This window comes from Bombyx mori, chromosome 16 (assembly GCF_030269925.1).
Source record: "Bombyx mori chromosome 16, ASM3026992v2".
Lineage (NCBI taxonomy): Eukaryota > Metazoa > Arthropoda > Insecta > Lepidoptera > Bombycidae > Bombyx > Bombyx mori.
Window position 1 is genome coordinate 2,518,416 of NC_085122.1, and position 19,581 is coordinate 2,537,996.

General features: G+C 42.7%; 1 protein-coding gene across 3 annotated transcripts; it reads left to right on the forward strand.

Annotated features, from left to right (window-relative positions):
- Window positions 1-27: 27 nt before the first annotated feature.
- Window positions 28-18,303, forward strand: LOC101736053 (uncharacterized). Of its 3 annotated transcripts, none has more exons than XM_038016502.2 (7): window positions 28-220; window positions 5,275-5,757; window positions 7,414-7,624; window positions 8,615-8,770; window positions 9,463-9,598; window positions 11,545-11,780; window positions 17,486-18,303. In XM_038016502.2, exons 1-7 carry the CDS (start codon window positions 144-146, stop codon window positions 17,801-17,803), a joined length of 1,617 nt encoding a protein of 538 aa, XP_037872430.1. In that variant the 5' UTR covers window positions 28-143; the 3' UTR covers window positions 17,804-18,303. The 3 variants fall into 3 exon arrangements, with proteins under 3 accessions (XP_037872430.1, XP_037872431.1, XP_037872432.1); XM_038016503.2 differs by having other exon boundaries at window positions 9,472-9,598; XM_038016504.2 differs by lacking the exon at window positions 5,275-5,757.
- The last annotated feature ends 1,278 nt before the right edge of the window (window positions 18,304-19,581 follow it).

Consider the following 19,581-nt stretch of genomic DNA (forward strand, 5'->3'; position numbering starts at 1 on the left):
CCACGTCATAAAATCCCTTAAAAAAAGCTGTTTGTTTGGGTCCTGTTGCATTTCTTTTCCTTGGTAAACTACTGCGCTGTTTTATTATAAGCCAGTTTCATTTTGATTTTGAGTACCTTCATACTTTTGAGTAATTAAAAAAGATGAGTAGTCTTCATCGCGAAGATGTAACAACTGGAGTACATTGGTTAAGACACCCTGTTGAAAGCATTAAAATTAAGTAAGAAGATCAATGTTTCCTATTCGATTTAATGGATGTGATTTTTTTTTATTTGTAGATGTCATTTCTACATATTGATTTTTTAGGAACCTCGTAATATTTGAAAGCTGTAGGCTTGGCTGCTCATCCAGAGCAATAATAATATATCTTATATATTTAGGGCTAGCCAAACAGAAGTCCAACGCCTCGACGCGTGGTATACTTTCTTTCTTTTATCTACATTGATCTCTAGACTTCAAGAGACTAGGCACTAGGATTTGGATACCCATTGCCAAAGGTTTTGACCTTGTCCTCACTAAGGTGTCATGCTTACAAAGTATGTGATGCATAGTCAAAGGTACTTCTTCCAAATAGAGTCAACAGGTTGTCAGTCAGATCCACTTTACAGAGCTAGAGCAGTTCCGAGGTCAGATTACGATGAAGCCTTTTTTTTTCTATTCTTTTTCACACTTAGAAACTTCGATCTATAGAAATCCCCAGGATTTATTACTCCATTTATATATTTAGGTATTTATAAAACAAAATATAGGTTTATTGCACAAACTCATATAAAAGTTGCCATAAGGGATTCTCTACCGTTTAGTACTGGGTTGTAATGTTGAAATATGTAGGGCTATGCAGATAGGAGCCCAAGGTTTGATGAGAAAATAGGAAAAACAAAAATTCTAATATGAAATTAAATGAATGTAATATTCACTTATCTTCTGTATAATTCCTATGGTTTAGATTTTATGAGCGGCTTGCTGAACATTATATGTTCATATATATAAATTAGATTGTGATTATAATAGTCTACATACTATCATCACATTTTATGAGTTCCCGATAATTCAATATTGTTTCAAGTACATACCATGATCATAGACTGAAGACTGCAGATAGAATGTTAGGAGCAGACCAAATTGTCCTCCTTTAATCTCTCTAGCCCTTTCTGGTCTATTTTTGGATGTGTCTTCAATCTATCCATGATTGTGGCTCTTACAAAAGTATTAAAATATAAGGCACATATTAGTTGTATCTAAAATCAGAACTGACATGTTACTCGACATGCTTAAGCTTAGTTAATTAAGCTCTTCAGCTAACTTCAGATATTTAAATAATGAAGCATAATAGTGGTGACAAACTAAATAAAATATTGTTTTGAAGCGAACAAAAAGTGCCTAAAAAGGGCTTTTTTAGCTCCAGTATGCGTTATTGAAGAAAAAACAACATTAGTAGGTAAATGAAGTACATGCCGTATTATCATAGAAGAGCATGGGAAAGGATATTCGCATGATTCAGGGCACTAGCCTGGGCACAATTAATATGACTCAAGCCAAGGCAGTGATGTCAAATGCCAAACCTATGGAAATTAATGCGGTCAACTTCAAACCTCATTTTCCACCGTCCTGTTGATCAACAGTGAAAAGTGTCAATATATTAATTCCAATTTGTTAAACTTAATAGAAAAAAGAGCATATTGAAAAAACCATTTAAGGAGATAAACAAGAGAAAGTATTAATGATGCAGATGATGAATTTCAAGCACAATTAAATGGTATTTACAACATTGATGCAAGAAGTTGGCACATACCAGTTCTCAAAGTAAAAGTGCTACTAGGATGGTGTACCAGTAATTGACTCGTGGCGTCGAATACGCTCCCGGATGTCCTAAAAGCCTTTTACAAAAGTTACATCTTTGAAAAAGTCTCCAATCATAGTAGATGCTCAAGCCATATGCTAGTACAATATGAAGACTTTGTGTGCTCTGAAGGTTATTGTCGCTCAAAGTTGTTACGACGTAATTGGTCTGAAGTTTTGGGAAATGTTAATATTTGTGGAATGTATACGACAAAGGCAGGATCTTCCACCGAGCGGGTGAAATTGCTCGGTAGACTGACGGTCCGAGGGTTGTTTTTTTTTTTCCTACCTATGCTGATAGCCTTGAGAGGCTATTTCAGCTTCGCCCTAACGCTTGTAGGTGAGCTCGCGGGGCTCAACCGGAGAGTTGCTAACACTGACCATAGCAAGAGCAGTGCTTCGCAGAATCTACCATCGGATCGGAAACGCGACCCACTGAGAAGATCCGGCGAGAAACTCAGTGGGCTGTGTCTATGGGTTAGTTCGCTCGTCGAGCCCTTCGTCGCAAGCGACGGGTTCGACGAGGACGGTGACCGGGGTCCGAGGGTTGATGTTCGGAACTTGTATATATGCAAGCTTATCTTGAAAATGTCGTAAGCGAGATTCAGGCATCTGTCAAATATCTTGTGTTGTATGATGGCTACCCACCGCATACTACTAAATAATTTGATACGACTAACGTAATTTTAAATAAACAATACGAAGGTCTCAGACTAGATCTCGATAAGTACAGTGGAGATCTTTTGAATATGAATCTAAAACCAGGCGCAGTTCCAAGATTTAAAGCATGCCTTGTACCGTTTGCTGACAAAGAAAAAGTCGAAAAGGAAATCGGTCGGAAGCTGAAGTGCTCTGCTCCGTATTTTTTCTGAGTGGGCTACTCCAATTACTCCCATAGCAAAAAAGAATGGAGATATACGCCTCTACGGAGATTATCGCAGTACAGTTAATCAGGCTAAAGACTATCCAATGCTCACTGCAAGGAAGAATTCCGCCACCTGAAGATCGTTTTTTACGTTAGATCTTTATGGTGCTTATACTCAGGTTGTTGTCACTCATGATATGACACATTTTCGTCAATCTTAAACACTTTTAAAGGTTCATCTCACAGTTAATCGGCTAGCTTTTGGCGTCAAAATTTCACCCGGATTCTTCCAACGGCTAATGACGACAATGTTGACTGGTATAAATCCGATGTCGCAGTGTTATTCGATGACGTCATTATTACCGGTAGAACAGTGCAGAAGATTACACAACTCAATAAACACAACTGTAAGTTTTGAAGGGAACGAGTAGAATTTTTCGGATTCATATTTGATGCTGTGGGTAAACGCCCTGTACCGAGTGAAGTAGAATCAATATTGAATACACCAGAGTTTAAGATTATACAAGAGCTTCAACCTTTTTTGGCCTTTATAATTTTTATGAGAGATTCATTCCTTGCTTGACCAGTCACCGGACTAGAACCTTACCGTGTTGCTAGACAAAGTACACAATTGGCAGCGGTCAGAACGGGAACAGAAAATGGCAAAACGTTTCTTGTCTTCGGAGTTAACCTTAGATCGTTACGATCCTGAAAACCTTGGATAATTACTTGTGATAGTTGAGAGTATGGAGGCAGCTTAGAACGAGTGACCGGTTGGAATGACCTATTGCTGTGGATTCCAGGACACTTCACATTCACGAACGAGGTTATTCGCAATTTCATTAAGTTCACTATTCTATTCTAATCACTATTGTAACTGATTACAAACATTTGTTGGGTTACATTTGATCTAATAAAAACTATTCGTCATAAAATATGTTGTCACCAAGTCTTACAAGAATAGAATTACAACTTCACACAATTATGACTTATTTTAAAACTGAAAAATGCATACAGTCGTACAGATTGTTTGAGTCGTTAGCCACAACCTGTATCAGAACTACCTGAAGTATAGCTTCAGGTTATATTACTATTGACTGAAGCCCCTCGGCGAATTTCCAATAGATTTAGTCAATGGTAATTGCTACCAAACGAGACTCAGTACGATCTTGTGTATGACATCATGTACTTTGGATGGTCAACTGGATGAGTCTACGTCCATACAGGCTTCATCAAAATTAATTCATTACGCCGCCAGTTTTAAATTTCTTGAAAAAAACCCATAGTTCAAACTAAAATGATAGCTCAGAGCTAAGTATAACTAATTACTAAGTACTAACTAAGCTAAGGCCACAATGTTATTGAAACGTTGGCAAAGAACCGTAAGCGATGTTTGGAAAATCTTCATATACCCCTTATAACGACTTATGAATGGATAAGTCCAACCCAACCTCGGTCTTGTATAAATCTCGATTTTTCTGGACTAATCCAAAATATTTCTGATTATGGTTTACGGGATTACTAGCGATGACCAGAATTTGTTTATCGTTAAAAATATGACTTCGCCGACTGCTGTTAGAGACCCTTTATACAATTTAAGCGATATAGCGACTGCGTGAGAAGTAATGGTGTCTGAAAATTTCATACCTTTTGAATCGGGAGAAACGAAACAATTTCTACAGTCCAATATAGTTAGACACATTAGGTGCCAGACTATTCGCTTATTAATGGACAGGCATAAATAATGGCTCATACAGTCGACAAATTACGGAAGATGGTCGGTATGTCAACATAATGCTCTGAGGAATTGTTCGAGATGATACCATCATCTCGTTTTTACCATCGCACTGCCCACCACCGAAGTAGAGTTCATCCATACTACCTGGAGCCACTGGGGTCATTCACAGTGCGTTTCCAGAGATTTTCTTTGCCACGTGCCATCCGGCTTTGGAATGAGATCCCCTCCGCGGTTTTTCCCGAGCGCTATGACATGTCCTTCTTTAAACGAGACTTATGAAGAGTATTATTATTATTATTATTTTTTTTTTATTGCTTCGATGCGTGGACGAGCTCACAGCCCACCTGGTGTTAAGTGGTTACTGGAGCCCATATACATCTACAACGTAAATGCGCCACCCACCTTGAGATATAAGTTCTAAGTGGTTACGCAAATTACGCAAATTATATTAAGCGGTAGGCAGCGGCTTGGCTCTGCCCCTGGCATTATTGATTACGTCCATGGGCGACTGTAAGGATGGTGAATGAACGGCTCACCTGAGCTTAAGTAGTTACAGGAGCTCATAGACATCTACAAAGTACATCTTGCCAATCACTTCGAGTTATTAGTTCTAGGGTCTCCAATTTTACAGTACAACGGCTGCCCCACCCTTTAAATCGAAACGCATTACTGCTTCACGGCAGTAATAGGCAGGACGGTGTTATCTACCCGTGCGGTCTCACAAGACGTCCTATCACCACTAACAGTGAAAACTGAAATGCATCTGTATTACATAAATGAATACGTTCTAGTTACGGGCATCATGAGTTATTGCGTATTTTATTAATTACAGGGTAAAATTAAAACCGACAACTATATTATCATCATTACTGAATTATAATCCGGACGATTCGAGTTTCATAAAAAAGCATCAAATTATTGAGGAATACGTCTTTAAATGGCAAGGGAAGAGCTGGGACGTATACGTTTGTAGAGAACAACCCGAAGCCGACACAAGTCTAAGGACGAAACCGGCGAAAGTGTACTGCGAAATCCTGCAGGAAGGTGTTACACCGATCAGCAGATTGTTTGCTTACAACCATGATGATCAGCACTTGGTGTTGCCATTGAGTTGTGTAAAAAAATTTACTGAACAGATAGCCAATTTGAATTTAGGAGGTAGATGCACGAAATCGAACAATCCCATTAGGAGTCTCATAAATCGTAAACAATCTAAATCCCAGCAGAGGTTGTTTGACAGCGACGACAGCATTGACTCGTTGAGTGAGAAATACACGACCATGCATATTATGTTTGATAACAACGATTATTTACAGTGAGTGTTTATGTATGGATCTGGATGGCTGGTTCTGCACACATGTTGTAATTTAGAAATGAAAGCACTTAGTTTGGCTTAGGTGTGTATTTAATTTGCTGTATTTTAAAAAAAAAATTAAATTTTTTACCTAAATATTTTCGCTTTCAAAATGGCGTAATTATTTTCACAATCATATTGCATTAGTTAAATTTGTGTAGATAGATAGAACGATAACTTTTTTTGAAATAAGTATGCATGTATATGTGTATAAGCTTATTTTTCAATTCATTAAATTAATTACAGCTTTGAGTTTCACATAATATCTTCTATAAAATCTATCTGAGTAATTCAATCATTACCTATTATTAGCTTATTATTAATTTATTGTAAAATTCTATACTAAAAGATACAATATATTTTACTATTGTATTGATGATAAGAAAAAAAAACTTATTTCTACTCTAAAAGAAGGCTTATCTATTTTCCTACCCAATCATTTCTTGGAAAGGTTTTTTTTAAATTTCGAAAAAAAAAACTTGTTTGTTTTGTCAGTTCTAATTGATGGTAAGCCGGATATTTCATGATTTAGCTTATTATCTGGCTTATTAATGTTGTGAACTTCGATTAATACTATTATTGCTCGAAGGTTGTGAAGCAAACGTGTATTCTAATTTGAACAGTACCTACACAGCTAACATTGTTTTATTAAGGTAAGGTACATATCGACGCTTGAAAGGTAAATGTGACTAAGCGACAATAACTGCTTTGTTCATAAATGATAGGCACTAACAATATTCGATACGCAAAAAAATATATATTTCTAGGTCTATTAAAATGCTTACAATCCTGCAGCTAGATCCGTAAAAATAGATTTTTTTATTTTATTTATTTATTTTAATTGAAAAGTATTTTAACTTTAAATTAGTCTACTGTAAAGTTCACGCATTGTCGCTTAGTCACGTTTGCCTTTCAAGCGTCGATGTGGAACCGTTCATATTTTGTTGTATCTATTGACTCTCCCACCTATCAAAGAGAGCACTGACCTGGAAAGTGTCTGGTAAAAGGAAGAGAGGCCGCCCCAGAACAACTTGGCGTCGCTCGGTGAAGCAGGAGCTAGGGGTCTTGGGCATGGCGTGGGAGGAGCTAGAACAGACTGCCCAAGACCGATATAAATGGAAAAATTTGATTCGAGCCCTACACCCCAGCAGAGGGTAATAGGAAAGCATGATGATGATGATTGACTCTCGTGATCAGTTAATACCAGCTATAACTATCACATTTTATGTCATCTGTACTTCGTGCGAGTTTTTTAACGTTCTAAGCTAACTCAAAGTATGTAGTTGGAACAGCGCCCCTAGCGGCAAACGTAGGCAAACCAGAACGTCAAAAACTCGCGCTAAGCACACTGAACGTCTTTATAGTCGCACGTCTTATCCTTTCAGCCACGACAACTTTATTTAAAACAGTACATACATAGTCTTATTAATTTTCAAATTATGAATACAATTAAACTATCCATGTTCGATGACTGTTCGATTGCTTGCTACAGCCTTCTGGAACCTCATAGAACATTTAATTTAGTTTATCAAACGGATATGTCTAAATCTTTCTAAATCTCTTAACAGCGGTAGACATGTCTAAATCTTTCTAAATCTACAAAATAATTATTTCAAGGGATACCTATGACATCAAGGCAAGGAAGCATACTTGTCTAGTATGCCTTTGCTACAGCAAGAAGCACAAGTATTTGACGGTAACTCCGGAGATTAACGATTTGGCATTGAATCCGTACGAAGTGGCAACTGTTGAGGGGGAGCACTGGGGCTATCAGTACAGCATTAACATTGACTTTGACGATGACTGTGCTGATGGACTAGCGATTTTGGTATGTTCTAGTCTTGATTGATTTAATGCGATATTTAAGAGTTAAGTTACTTTTTTATAAAGGATACTGTCAATTTAAGTAGCAACGGTTAGATGAATATATAACCCAAGGAGGGTTGACATCAGCATACAGCTTGATAAGAGAAGTTGCGCCGGCCACACATAAGGAATTAGGACAAGAAGAATCAGAGAGTTTTCTTTTGTTATCTATGCTGATAGGCTTGAGAGGCTATATCAGCGTAACCGGGCGAGTAGGTGAGGTCACGGGGCTCAAACCGGGAGTAGGTATTGCTAACACTGGCCCTAGCAAGAGCAGTGCTTCGCAGAATCTACCGCCGGATCGGAAACGCGCTCACGAGAAGATCTGGCGAGAAACTCTAATCTTAATCTAAATCTTAGTTTTGCTAACTTGTTAACTTAATTGCCTTTTTAAATTTGATTATTTCTCGTCTTACATATCAAAGTATTTGACATTTAGCTTTTATATTAAATACAATTACCTATAGTTTATACATACACATGTAATAAACACTCAAAAATTTTCAAAATATATATATATATGTATTATCTTAATGTCACCCGTCCTTTTTGGAAACACTCGATCCAAAAAAAAATGCATCTGGAATTCAGAAAATGAAAATTTAAGCAACAAAAATTTATTATCCAAATTCTTTGATATGATGATAATGATATGATATGATATTTAATAAATATTTACTAACAATAACGCCACGTTAAGTGGTCCCGTGCTAAGTTCGTAGAGAACTTGTGTTACAGGTACCAGATAACGGAAATAAATGTAAGATTTTTATTATACACATACATATATCCATATATCCATAACCCTGGAAAAGACGTTTTATAATAATTATCATACAAATATCTTCCATAGGCGGGATTCGAACCCGCGACTCCCTTGTGTAGTGACCATGTCACTTACCACTACACCAGAGGGCCGTTAATCTTCCGTCTTTATTCAAAAAAATTTCAGTTGACGAGACTGCAGAAACGATGGAATAAACGTAACAAGAACCTCATCTACTTCTCCGGGCCCCCCGTTGACTTCAGAAACATCTATTTGTCTTTTGAGATTATATCTGTCGAGGACTTCCAGCTGCAATATTTGTATATTCAATATAATGTGAAGGTAAACCGAAAACTGGAAGGGAATAAACAAATTTTTTTTTTTTTAATTACAATCTTAGTCATCCGACGAAAGCTTTTTTTTTTACTAGCCGTAAATGGCTTGGGTTCTTGTCCTTTAGCCAAAACTACTTTAATCCTTTTTTTATTGCTTAGAGGGTAGACGAGCTGCCCACTTGGTGTTAAGTGGTTACTAGAGCCCATAGACATCTATAACGTAAATGTGCCACCCACCTTGAGAAATAAGTTCTAAGGTCTCAGTATAGTTACAACGGCTGCCCCACCCTTCAAACCGAAACGCATTACTGCTTCACCTCAGAAATAGGCGGAGTTGTGGTACCTACTCGTGCGGACTCACAAGAGGTCCTACCACCAGTAAGTTCCTAATCTATCTATCTATCTAGGTATATATATACAAATGAATTGCTGTTTGTTAGTCTCGCTAAAACTCGAGAACGGCTGATCCGATTTGGCAAATTTTCGTCTTGAATTATTTGTGGAAGTCCAGAGAAGGTTTAAAAGGTAGATTTAAATATGAAAATGCGCGGAATTAAAAATAAAACTAACAATTTTGTTTTTCCTTTGATGTGTCCCCCGTCGGTCTTTTATTTATCGGTTGAGGCGCTACGAAGTCTGCCGGGTCAGCTAGTTTCATTTAAAAGCATTATGAAAAGGTAAGATAAAAATTTGTTCAAGTTGGGGCAGGTATACCAGTGCGACCGCGGCTCCTTCGGACGCACGCACAAGAAGTTCCCGGACGATAGTAAAGCGAATCATTATTGCGAAATCGGACACGCCGTCGACTTGAAGCTGTCCTGCCTCGCTAGCATTGGTACGTTTACATTACTCGTCATTACTTATCTTAGTGTTTGCTCACGCAGACAACCTCCAATCCCGCTTTTTCAGGTTAGCCGTCGGAGCTCCGTGGTTCGTGAGGAACGTCGACTTACACGACGACCTGGGTCACGAATCAATCCAGAAATACATGGAGCTAAATCGTGAAGCAGCTGCTCTTGAGTTGCTAGGTCTCCTTCGGAGGCGCTCGGGCAGCTGTTAGCAAATCCTACAGCGCTGTGTGCTTATTTACCTAGTCAGGTCATAAGTATTGTCACACAGTAAAAACTTTTCTTTTAGAATGCTGGCCACAAAAAAGTTTATTGAATTCGAATTTCGAATTGTTCATGAAAATAAAAATAGTATACATTTAGAATTTTACTCATTTTTAAATATGGAGTGGACGCTTAAAGAAGACCGTGTTGCAGTTATTGCGTTGCATCGTTACGGTTACCCGCCAATTCAAATTTTTAACATACTGAAAATTTTGAATATAACCAAAAGATTCGTTTATCGTACCATCAAACGATACAATGAAGACTCTAGTGTAGATGACAGGTCAAGAAGTGGTCGCCCTCGGTCTGTTAGGACTCCAGCAGTGATAAAAGCTGTGAAGGCGCGAATTCAAAGAAATCCCAAACGTAAGCAGAAACTGTTGGCCCTTCAGATGGGGTTAAGCAGAACCACGGTGAAAAGGGTGTTAAATGAAGACTTAGGGCTTCGGGCATATCGAAGAAAAACAGGACATCGTTTGAATGCTCGTCTAATGGACCTGAGACTGAAGAGATGCCGCGCTTTGTTGAAGCGGTACGCGGGAAAAAAATATCGGGAAATTCTTTTTTCGAATGAAAAATTTTTTACCGTAAAAGAGAGCTACAACAAACAAAATGATAAGGTGTACGCACACAGTAGTGAAGAAGCGAGCAACCGTATTCCGCGTGTCCAACGAGGTCATTTTCCATCCTCGCTCATGGTATGGTTGGGAGTTTCTTATTGGGGCTTAACTGAGGTACATTTTTGTGAGAAAGGTGTAAAAACGAATGCAGTTGTGTATCAAAATACAGTCCTGACGAACCTTGTGGTACCTGTTTCTCATACCATGTTCAATAACAGGCACTGGGTATTCCAACAAGATTCGGCGCCAGCTCATAGAGCGAAGAGCACACAAGACTGGCTGGCGGCGCGTGAAATCGACTTCATCCGGCACGAAGACTTGCCCTCCTCCAGTCCAGATTTGAATCCGTTAGATTACAAGATATGGCAACACTTGGAGGAAAAGGCGTGCTCAAAGCCTCATCCCAATTTGGAGTCACTCAAGACATCCTTGATTAAGGCAGCCGCCGATATTGACATGGACCTCGTTCGTGCTGCGATAGACGACTGGCCGCGCAGATTGAAGGCCTGTATTCAAAATCACGGAGGTCATTTTGAAACTTTAGTGTCATAAGAATCTATGTTTTGTTAAGTTCATTTTGGTATATGAATGGTTACATAATTAATAAACTTGTTTCAATTATTTTACATTAAACATGTGACAGAATTTATGACCTGACTATGTATAATCATCGATAGAAGGTTCTAAGTTCGCATCATCATCCCGCCAAAAGCCTTTTTTTATTGCATAGACGAGTGGACGAGCTCAAAAACCACCTGGTGTTAAGTGGCTACCTGAGCCTATAGACATCTATAAGGTAAATGCCGCCGCCCACCTTGAGATGTGAGTTCTAAGCGCTCAGTATAGTAACAACGGCTGCCCCACCCTTCAAACCGAAACACATTATCTACCATGGTGGTACCTACCTTTGCGGACTCACAAGACGTCCTACCACCAGTAAAGCATTTTTATTAGCTATAAGAAATTGTACATATCAAACAAGGACATTTTAACGCCAAGTACATAGATTCTTGCGTGTTTAGCTGATTGGCTCACCGTCTCGCCCCCAGAGCCACCGCCGATCCAGATAGTCTTCGAGGTGCAGTCCGCGGAGTACCCAGTGATCTTTCGCACGGAGGGCTACGGCACCCTGACCGTGCCGGTGACCGCGGGGCAGTTCACCGCGACCCTCACCACCTTGATGCCGGAAGACGTGAACTACGCGGAGGGCGCCACTCGACGTTTCTTCATCGGAGGGCGTCACTTGATCAAGGACCCAGTTCTACTGGACCACTCACAGTCCACGGTGAATATTTTGTATGTTCCTTAGGGAGTGCTCTGAGGAATTGTTCGAGATGATACCATCATCTCGTATGTACCATCGCACCACCCGCCACCGGAGTAGAGTTCATCCATACTACCTGGAGCCACTGCGTTTATCCACAGTGCCTTTCCAGAGATCTTCTTTGCCACGTACCATCCGGCTTTGGAATGAACTCCCCTCCCACGGTGTTTCCTCAGCGCTATGACATGTCTTTCTTCAAACGAGACTTATGGAGAGCATTCCGATCCAAGCACTCGCCGCGTGCTGACGTGCTCATTGTTCGTTCGATCGCCCGACCTCGGTTCGTGGCACATCTGGCGTCCAAGTGTTTTCTCGGAAGTGACTACCTGTGCTAATTGCGTCGCACCGCCGTTTGTGAACGGGCGGACCCCTAAATTCCTGGAATTCGTTCAGCAACTTAGTGGCCCGTTTGTGAACGGACGGTTGTGTGCCGTAATTAATCGTGATTATTATAGTTTTGGGGCCTCGCCGTAAGGCGAGTGTGTTTAAAGTCCCGGGGTAGCCCCCCCTGGGCACGTGACAGTTACAATGGAGTCCACGATCGATCTGTTCGCGGAATTCCTCCGTCTGAGGTACCCGACATTATCGGCCGAATTTTTAGAATTTAAGGCCAATCACGCCGCGAACTCAGAAGCGGTCTCCGTCGCGCCCGCCGCTCCCGTGTCCCCAATACTCGCGAGCAAAGCTCCCGCGTCGATCGCTGCGGTCTCGGTTCCAGCCCTGCGCTCATCCGCAGCACACGTCGCGTCCACGCGTTCATCCGCGGCCTCCATCGCGCCCGCGCCGTCCTCTGCCCCCGAGCGATTGTCCGTGGCCTCCGTCGCGACCGTCAACCCCGCGCCCTCTAAAACGCCCGCCTGCGGGTCGCCCGCGCCCTCCTCTTCATCCGACTCGGAGTCGGACATGGAGGTCGATCTTTCCCCCGCCCCCTCGACTGATGGATTCACAGTAGTCCAAAAAGGTAAGAGGCGCGCTGCGGAAGCCCGAGCTCCCGCGGCCGCCAAAGTAAGCAGAGCCGCGAACGCGTCGCGCCTCCGTCCACCGACCCCCGTTGCTCCCCCTGCCCGTGCTACACCGTCGCCGCGCCCGGTAGTACAAAAGAAAATCCAAGCCCCTCCCCCGGTAATCCTTCAAGAGAAGGCAGCCTGGGAACGAGTTTCCCTGGCCCTTAAGGCCAAAAATATTAATTTCACGAATGCCCGTAACCTCGCGAACGGCATTCAAATTAAGGTTCAAACACCCGACGACCATAGGGCCCTCTCTTCTTACCTCCGTAAGGAGCGTATAAGTTTCCATACGTATACGCTCCAGGAGGAGCGCGAACTTCGTGCCGTCATACGTGGCATCCCTAAAGAGTTGGATGCCGAACTCGTCAAGGCCGACCTTCTGGAACAAGGCCTACCAGTAAATTCAGTGCACCGCATGCACACCGGCCGCGGTAGGGAGCCATATAATATGGTTCTAGTCGCCCTCCAGCCTACCCCCGAGGGTAAGCAAATTTTTAACATACGTACCGTCTGTAGGCTCTCCGGTATCGCCGTCGAAGCCCCCCATAAAAAAGGCACTCCTAGCCAGTGCCATAACTGTCAACTGTACGGGCATTCTTCCCGTAACTGTCACGCGCGCCCCCGATGCGTCAAGTGTCTAGGCGATCACGCTACGGCCCTTTGCACTCGCGATCAAAAAACCGCGACGGAACCGCCTAGCTGCGTCCTGTGTCGAACACAGGGTCACCCCGCAAATTACCGCGGATGCCCCCGAGCCCCGAAAATAAATCGCCGCGTCGCCCGCCAAAACCGCCTCCGAGCTTCCCACCCAGACATCAAAGCCTCGGCACCCTCTGTGTCGCAGGCTAAGCCAGCATTCGTTCCGGCGCCGGTGCCCAGTGGCTCGGCCTGGGCGAAACCGCTGCCGTACACGAACACGGCTACAACTCCCTCCTCCGCGATTCGTCCCGCCCCCGCGATACGCCCCTCCCCCGCGAATTGCCCTCCGACAGCGTCCGACAATCTTGCTCTAGCGATCGACTTCTTTCAATCGATTAACTTTGAGCGCGTTAACGCTTTAGGTGACGCCATCCGCGCCGCCTCCACTGCACAGCACTTCATCGCCGTTGTGCAAGAATACGCCGACGTATACGCGTCGTTAAATACGTACGTCCTCCCCTCACTCCGCCGGTAATCAATGGCGTACAAAAGTAGGCTGAAACCCCTATCCGTAACAATAGGATTTTTTAACGCATACGGTCTCGCAAATCAACGTGATCAGGTTTGTGATTTTTTGCGTGACCATCAAATTGACATATTTTTAGTACAGGAGACTCTACTTAAGCCCGCGCGCCGCGACCCTAAAATCGCGAACTATAACATGGTTAGGAACGACAGGCTCACTGCTCGTGGTGGTGGTACCGTCATCTACTACAGAAGAGCCTTGCACTGCATCCCGCTCGATCCCCCCGCGCTCGTTAACATCGAAGCATCAGTATGCCGAATCTCACTGACGGGACACGCGCCGATCGTTATCGCGTCCGTTTATCTTCCACCGGATAAGATTGTTCTAAGCAGTGATATCGAGGCGCTGCTCAGCATGGGAAGCTCTGTCATTCTGGCGGGCGACCTAAATTGTAAACACATCAGGTGGAATTCTCACACCACAACCCCTAATGGCAGGCGGCTCGACGCGCTAGTTGATGATCTCGCCTTCGATATCATCGCTCCGCTAACCCCGACTCACTACCCGCTAAATATCGCGCATCGCCCGGATATACTCGACATAGCGTTATTAAAAAACGTAGCTCTGCGCTTACACTCGATCGAAGTAGTTTCAGAGTTAGATTCAGACCACCGTCCCGTCGTTATGAAACTCGGTCGCGCTCCCGATTCCGTTCCCGTCACGAGGACTGTGGTGGATTGGCACACGCTGGGCATCAGCCTGGCTGAATCTGATCCACCATCGCTCCCGTTTAGCCCGGACTCTACCCCGTCTCTTCAGGATACCGCTGAAGCCATAGACATCCTAACGTCACACATTACCTCGACATTAGATAGGTCATCGAAGCAAGTTGTAGCGGAGGACTTCCTTCACCGCTTCGAATTGCCCGACGATATTAGGGAACTCCTTAGAGCTAAGAACGCTTCGATCCGCGCCTACGATAGGTATCCTACCATGGAAAATCGTATTCGAATGCGTGCCCTACAACGCGACGTAAAGTCTCGCATCGCCGAAATCCGAGATGCTAGGTGGTCTGATTTCTTAGAAGGACTCGCGCCCTCTCAAAGGTCTTACTACCGTTTAGCTCGTACTCTCAAATCGGATACGGTTGTAACTATGCCCCCCCTCGTAGGCCCCTCAGGTCGACTCGCGGCGTTTGATGATGACGAAAAAGCAGAGCTGCTGGCCGATACATTGCAAACCCAGTGCACGCCCAGCATTCAATCCGCGGACCCTGTTCATGTAGAATTAGTAGACAGTGAGGTAGAACGCAGAGCCTCCTTGCCACCCTCGGATGCGTTACCACCCGTCACCCCAATGGAAGTTAAAGACCTGATCAAAGACCTACGTCCTCGCAAGGCTCCCGGTTCCGACGGTATATCTAACCGCGTTATTAAACTTCTACCCATCCAACTCATCGTGATGTTGGCATCTATTTTCAATGCCGCTATGGCGAACTGTATCTTTCCCGCGGTGTGGAAAGAAGCAGACGTTATCGGCATACATAAACCCGGTAAACCAAAAAATCATCCGACGAGTTACCGCCCGATTAGCCTCCTCATGTCTCTGGGCAAACTGTATGAGCGTTTGCTCTACAAACGCCTCAGAGACTTCGTCTCATCAAAGGGCATTCTCATCGATGAACAATTCGGATTCCGTGCAAATCACTCATGCGTACAACAGGTGCACCGCCTCACGGAGCACATTCTTGTAGGACTTAACCGACCAAAACCGATCTATACGGGAGCCCTCTTCTTCGACGTCGCAAAAGCGTTCGACAAAGTCTGGCACAACGGTTTGATTTTCAAACTTTTCAACATGGGCGTACCGGATAGTCTCGTGCTCATCATACGAGACTTCTTGTCTAACCGCTCTTTTCGATATCGAGTAGAGGGAACCCGCTCCTCCCCGCGACCACTCACGGCTGGAGTCCCGCAAGGCTCCGTTCTCTCTCCGCTCCTATTTAGTTTATTTATTAACGATATTCCCCGGTCGCCGCCGACTCAGCTAGCCTTATTCGCTGACGACACAACCGTTTACTACTCAAGTAGAAACAAGTCCCTAATCGCGAGTAAGCTCCAGAGTGCAGCGTTAACCCTCGGACAGTGGTTCCGAAAATGGCGCATAGACATCAACCCAGCGAAAAGCACAGCAGTGTTATTTCAAAGGGGAAACTCACCGCTTATTTCCTCCCGCATTAGGAGGAGAAATATCACACCCCCGATCACCCTCTTCGGCCAACCTATACCCTGGGCTAGGAAGGTCAAGTACCTGGGAGTCACCCTGGATGCATCCATGACATTCCGCCCGCATATAAAAACAGTCCGCGATCGTGCCGCATTTATTCTCGGCAGACTCTATCCCATGATCTGTAAGCGGAGTAAAATGTCCCTTCGGAACAAGGTGACACTTTACAAAACTTGCATAAGGCCCGTCATGACTTACGCGAGTGTGGTGTTCGCTCACGCGGCCCGCACACACATAGACACCCTCCAATCCCTACAATCCCGCTTTTGCAGGTTAGCCGTCGGGGCTCCGTGGTTCGTGAGGAACGTCGACCTACACGACGACCTGGGCCTCGAATCGATCCGCAAACACATGAAGTCAGTGTCGGAACGTTACTTCGATAAGGCTATGCGTCATGATAATCGCCTTATCGTTGCTGCCGCTGACTACTCCCCGAATCCTGATCACGCAGGAGCAAGTCACCGTCGTCGCCCTAGACACGTCCTTACGGATCCATCAGATCCAATAACTCTTGCATTAGATACCTTCAGCTCTAACACTAGGAGCAGGCTGAGGAACCCCGGTAACCGTACGCGTCGAACTCGACAAAGAGGTCGACGTGCAGCCTAACCCATGCATCAGCCCGCTGAGTTTCTCGCCGGATCTTCTCAGTGGGTCGCGATTCCGATCCGGTAGTAGATTCATTCGCGAAGCAACTGCTCTTGAGTTGTTAGGTCTCCTTCGGAGGCGCTCGGGCAGTTGTTAGCAAATCCCACCCCTCCTGGCTGAGCATTTGCTCGCCCACCTGTCCTGGTGAAGCTGGAAAGGCCTCCGGGCCACCAGTAATCCTTCAATCATATAAAAAAAAAAAACTTATGGAGAGTATTAAGCGGTAGGCAGCGGCTTGGCTGTACCCTTGGATTGCTCGCGTTTATGAGTGACAGTAAAAACTCACCATCAAATGGGCTGTAAGCTCATGTACTTACACGAATAAACAAATTAGAAATAAATAATTATATATTATAGTGCTTACAAAAAATTCTCTATGTCAAATATAACGTCTATGAGCCGGATTGTTACAGATATTTCATGATGAATGAACAGAATTTCACTTTGATTTTATCTATAGATAAGGTATTTTTACTACCCACGTATATATAATATTCAATAAATCAGTACTAGTTTCTAGTATCTTCAGTATCTAGTTTTTTTTTTTATAATTCTTTCAGGATTCTGAGTACAGCAATCAGGAGGCCGGTACAGTTCACCTTCGCTGGAGTATAAGGACGGAGGTCGGCCCTGGGCTCAGGACTGTTCCAGTGCCGGCAGTCGGGACTGCTTCCTCTGCTGTGTTACATGGGGCCGAGGTTGCTGTGATGAGATATAGACTGGCCAAAGCCAAACTTCAAGCAGCCACAAAGGAAGAAGAGCCCGCGGAGGGAAATGATTCAGCCAATAAAGAGTCTACAGAAAGCGACGACTCTCCTATAAAAAAGTCCACACAGGAAGATAATACTACTGGAAAAGAAAAAAAGAAAGAAACATAAATATTCTGGTATGTGATAGGAAATCAAACTTATCAGTATTATTCAAAGTATATTTTATACGCAATGGGATCGTTTGCGTACGTTTGCCGCTAGGGGCGCTGTTCCAACTGAATACAAAATTGGGTTAACTTTTACGCTATCGAGAACGTTAAGAAACTCGCACTAAGCACACTGTTATAAACGTAATTGTAGTTGTAGGTAAATAGTTGAAAGAAGAATAAGTTATATGTTTTCTAGTCGTATTTATAAAATATTAATTATGACTTTAAATGTTAAAAATAATTCATTAAGTATTCGAAATGTATTTACGAATTTTAACACGACTGACCTGGGATACGGACGTATCTTAACCTTGACGTATGATGAAGGCTAAGCTACGTTATTTGACGGAAAATGAGGGTAGAAAGTTATTTTCGTAAACATTTAAAATGCTTATAAAATCTCGTCTATATATTCGTGTATTTCAAAGTGTTTAATAAATATAGTCTTGACGTGTTCAATGTTTGTTTTAATTTGCTTCTATTGTGTGTTGTCGAATATATATTTTTAAGTTATTGCATAGCTTACGAATCAAGAAAAGCGAACGAATCAAGAAATTCCGTAACGAAAATAAAACCTAACACCGCCACTCCGCCTACTAATTTATTTTGGAATCAGAGTAAAAGAATAGATTTAAATTTTCTATGGTCACGTACATAATTATAATTCAATGTTTAGAATAAGTCCAAAAGAGGTAAAATATCATTCCATGCGAAGTATGTTTGTTGTGACAACATCAACATTTTTTGGTTTTCAATATACAGACAGAATGTACAGATTCATTAAAACCGATAGATATCTTAAACTCGCCTTCTTTAGAATTTTCTAAAAAAAAATATTGGTTCTGTATCAGTATGCATCAGACAGAAAATGGTTCAAAGCTTTGGTGATGTGGTGCTGGCGTCTGGGCGACGCACTGACGTTTCCATTTGAAAACAACTCGGCATCGATAATGACCAACCCCTCTCTACAATATGCCTCTGCCCTCTACAGGGTATTTCAGTACTTCGGTCACATAGAGCGTCAGAGTACAGATAATCTGAAAAAATGCATAATTACGGGCAATGTAGACGGTAAAAGATATCTGGGAAAAGCATTGGTTAGACCCCAAGTGCACAAGTACAGCCGAAGTACTCAAATTGCCAGTGCCTCAGACTTTCATCAAGCCGAATATCGTAGCAAATGGAGTTTGCTGAAGCGTTTCCGTCGCAGCCGCGATTTTCAGCATCATGCTTCATCCTTTTTTCATTTTATTATATAAGATTTGGCTGTATGAGCTAATGGATAAATAAAAATAAACAATTATGCATAATGTCATTTGCGGCCGTCAAAACTAGCTTTTTAGTGTTGTCAGGGATAGAATTTTAAAATATGTTACATTTTTTCAGTCTTTGCAATCTTGTTGCAATTTAATTAATATGTTCAAGGAACGAATTATACCAAAAAGAGTGGTTAAGTCAAATATATATAGTGACACAATTACTTAAAAATACCTCGATTCGGATTTTATTAAAATTGTTTAAGTCTCTGAATTCCAAACTACATTTATTGTAGTTTGGGATTGAAACATTCATTTAAGTATTGACAATTTAGGAATCATTCTGTAGAACTTCATTTCGCGCACTCGCAACTCAACCAAACTGGTGTACTCATAATAATATGAGCCAATCAACAAGGAGTTTTTATCAATTCGTTCCCAGCAAACACTGCAAGTTAGTAGTAACTTGATAGATCGACAT

What these genes read in the sequence shown, in the direction of transcription:
- LOC101736053 (XM_038016502.2), top strand. Translation starts at nt 144, where the DNA reads ATGAGTAGTCTTCATCGCGAAGATGTAACAACTGGAGTACATTGGTTA. An exon ending in GTTGAAAGCATTAAAATTAA is followed by an intron (nt 221 to 5,274) that starts GTAAGAAGATCA and finishes TATTAATTACAG; the next exon opens with GGTAAAATTAAAACCGACAA. An exon ending in CTGATGGACTAGCGATTTTG is followed by an intron (nt 7,625 to 8,614) that starts GTATGTTCTAGT and finishes AAAAAATTTCAG; the next exon opens with TTGACGAGACTGCAGAAACG.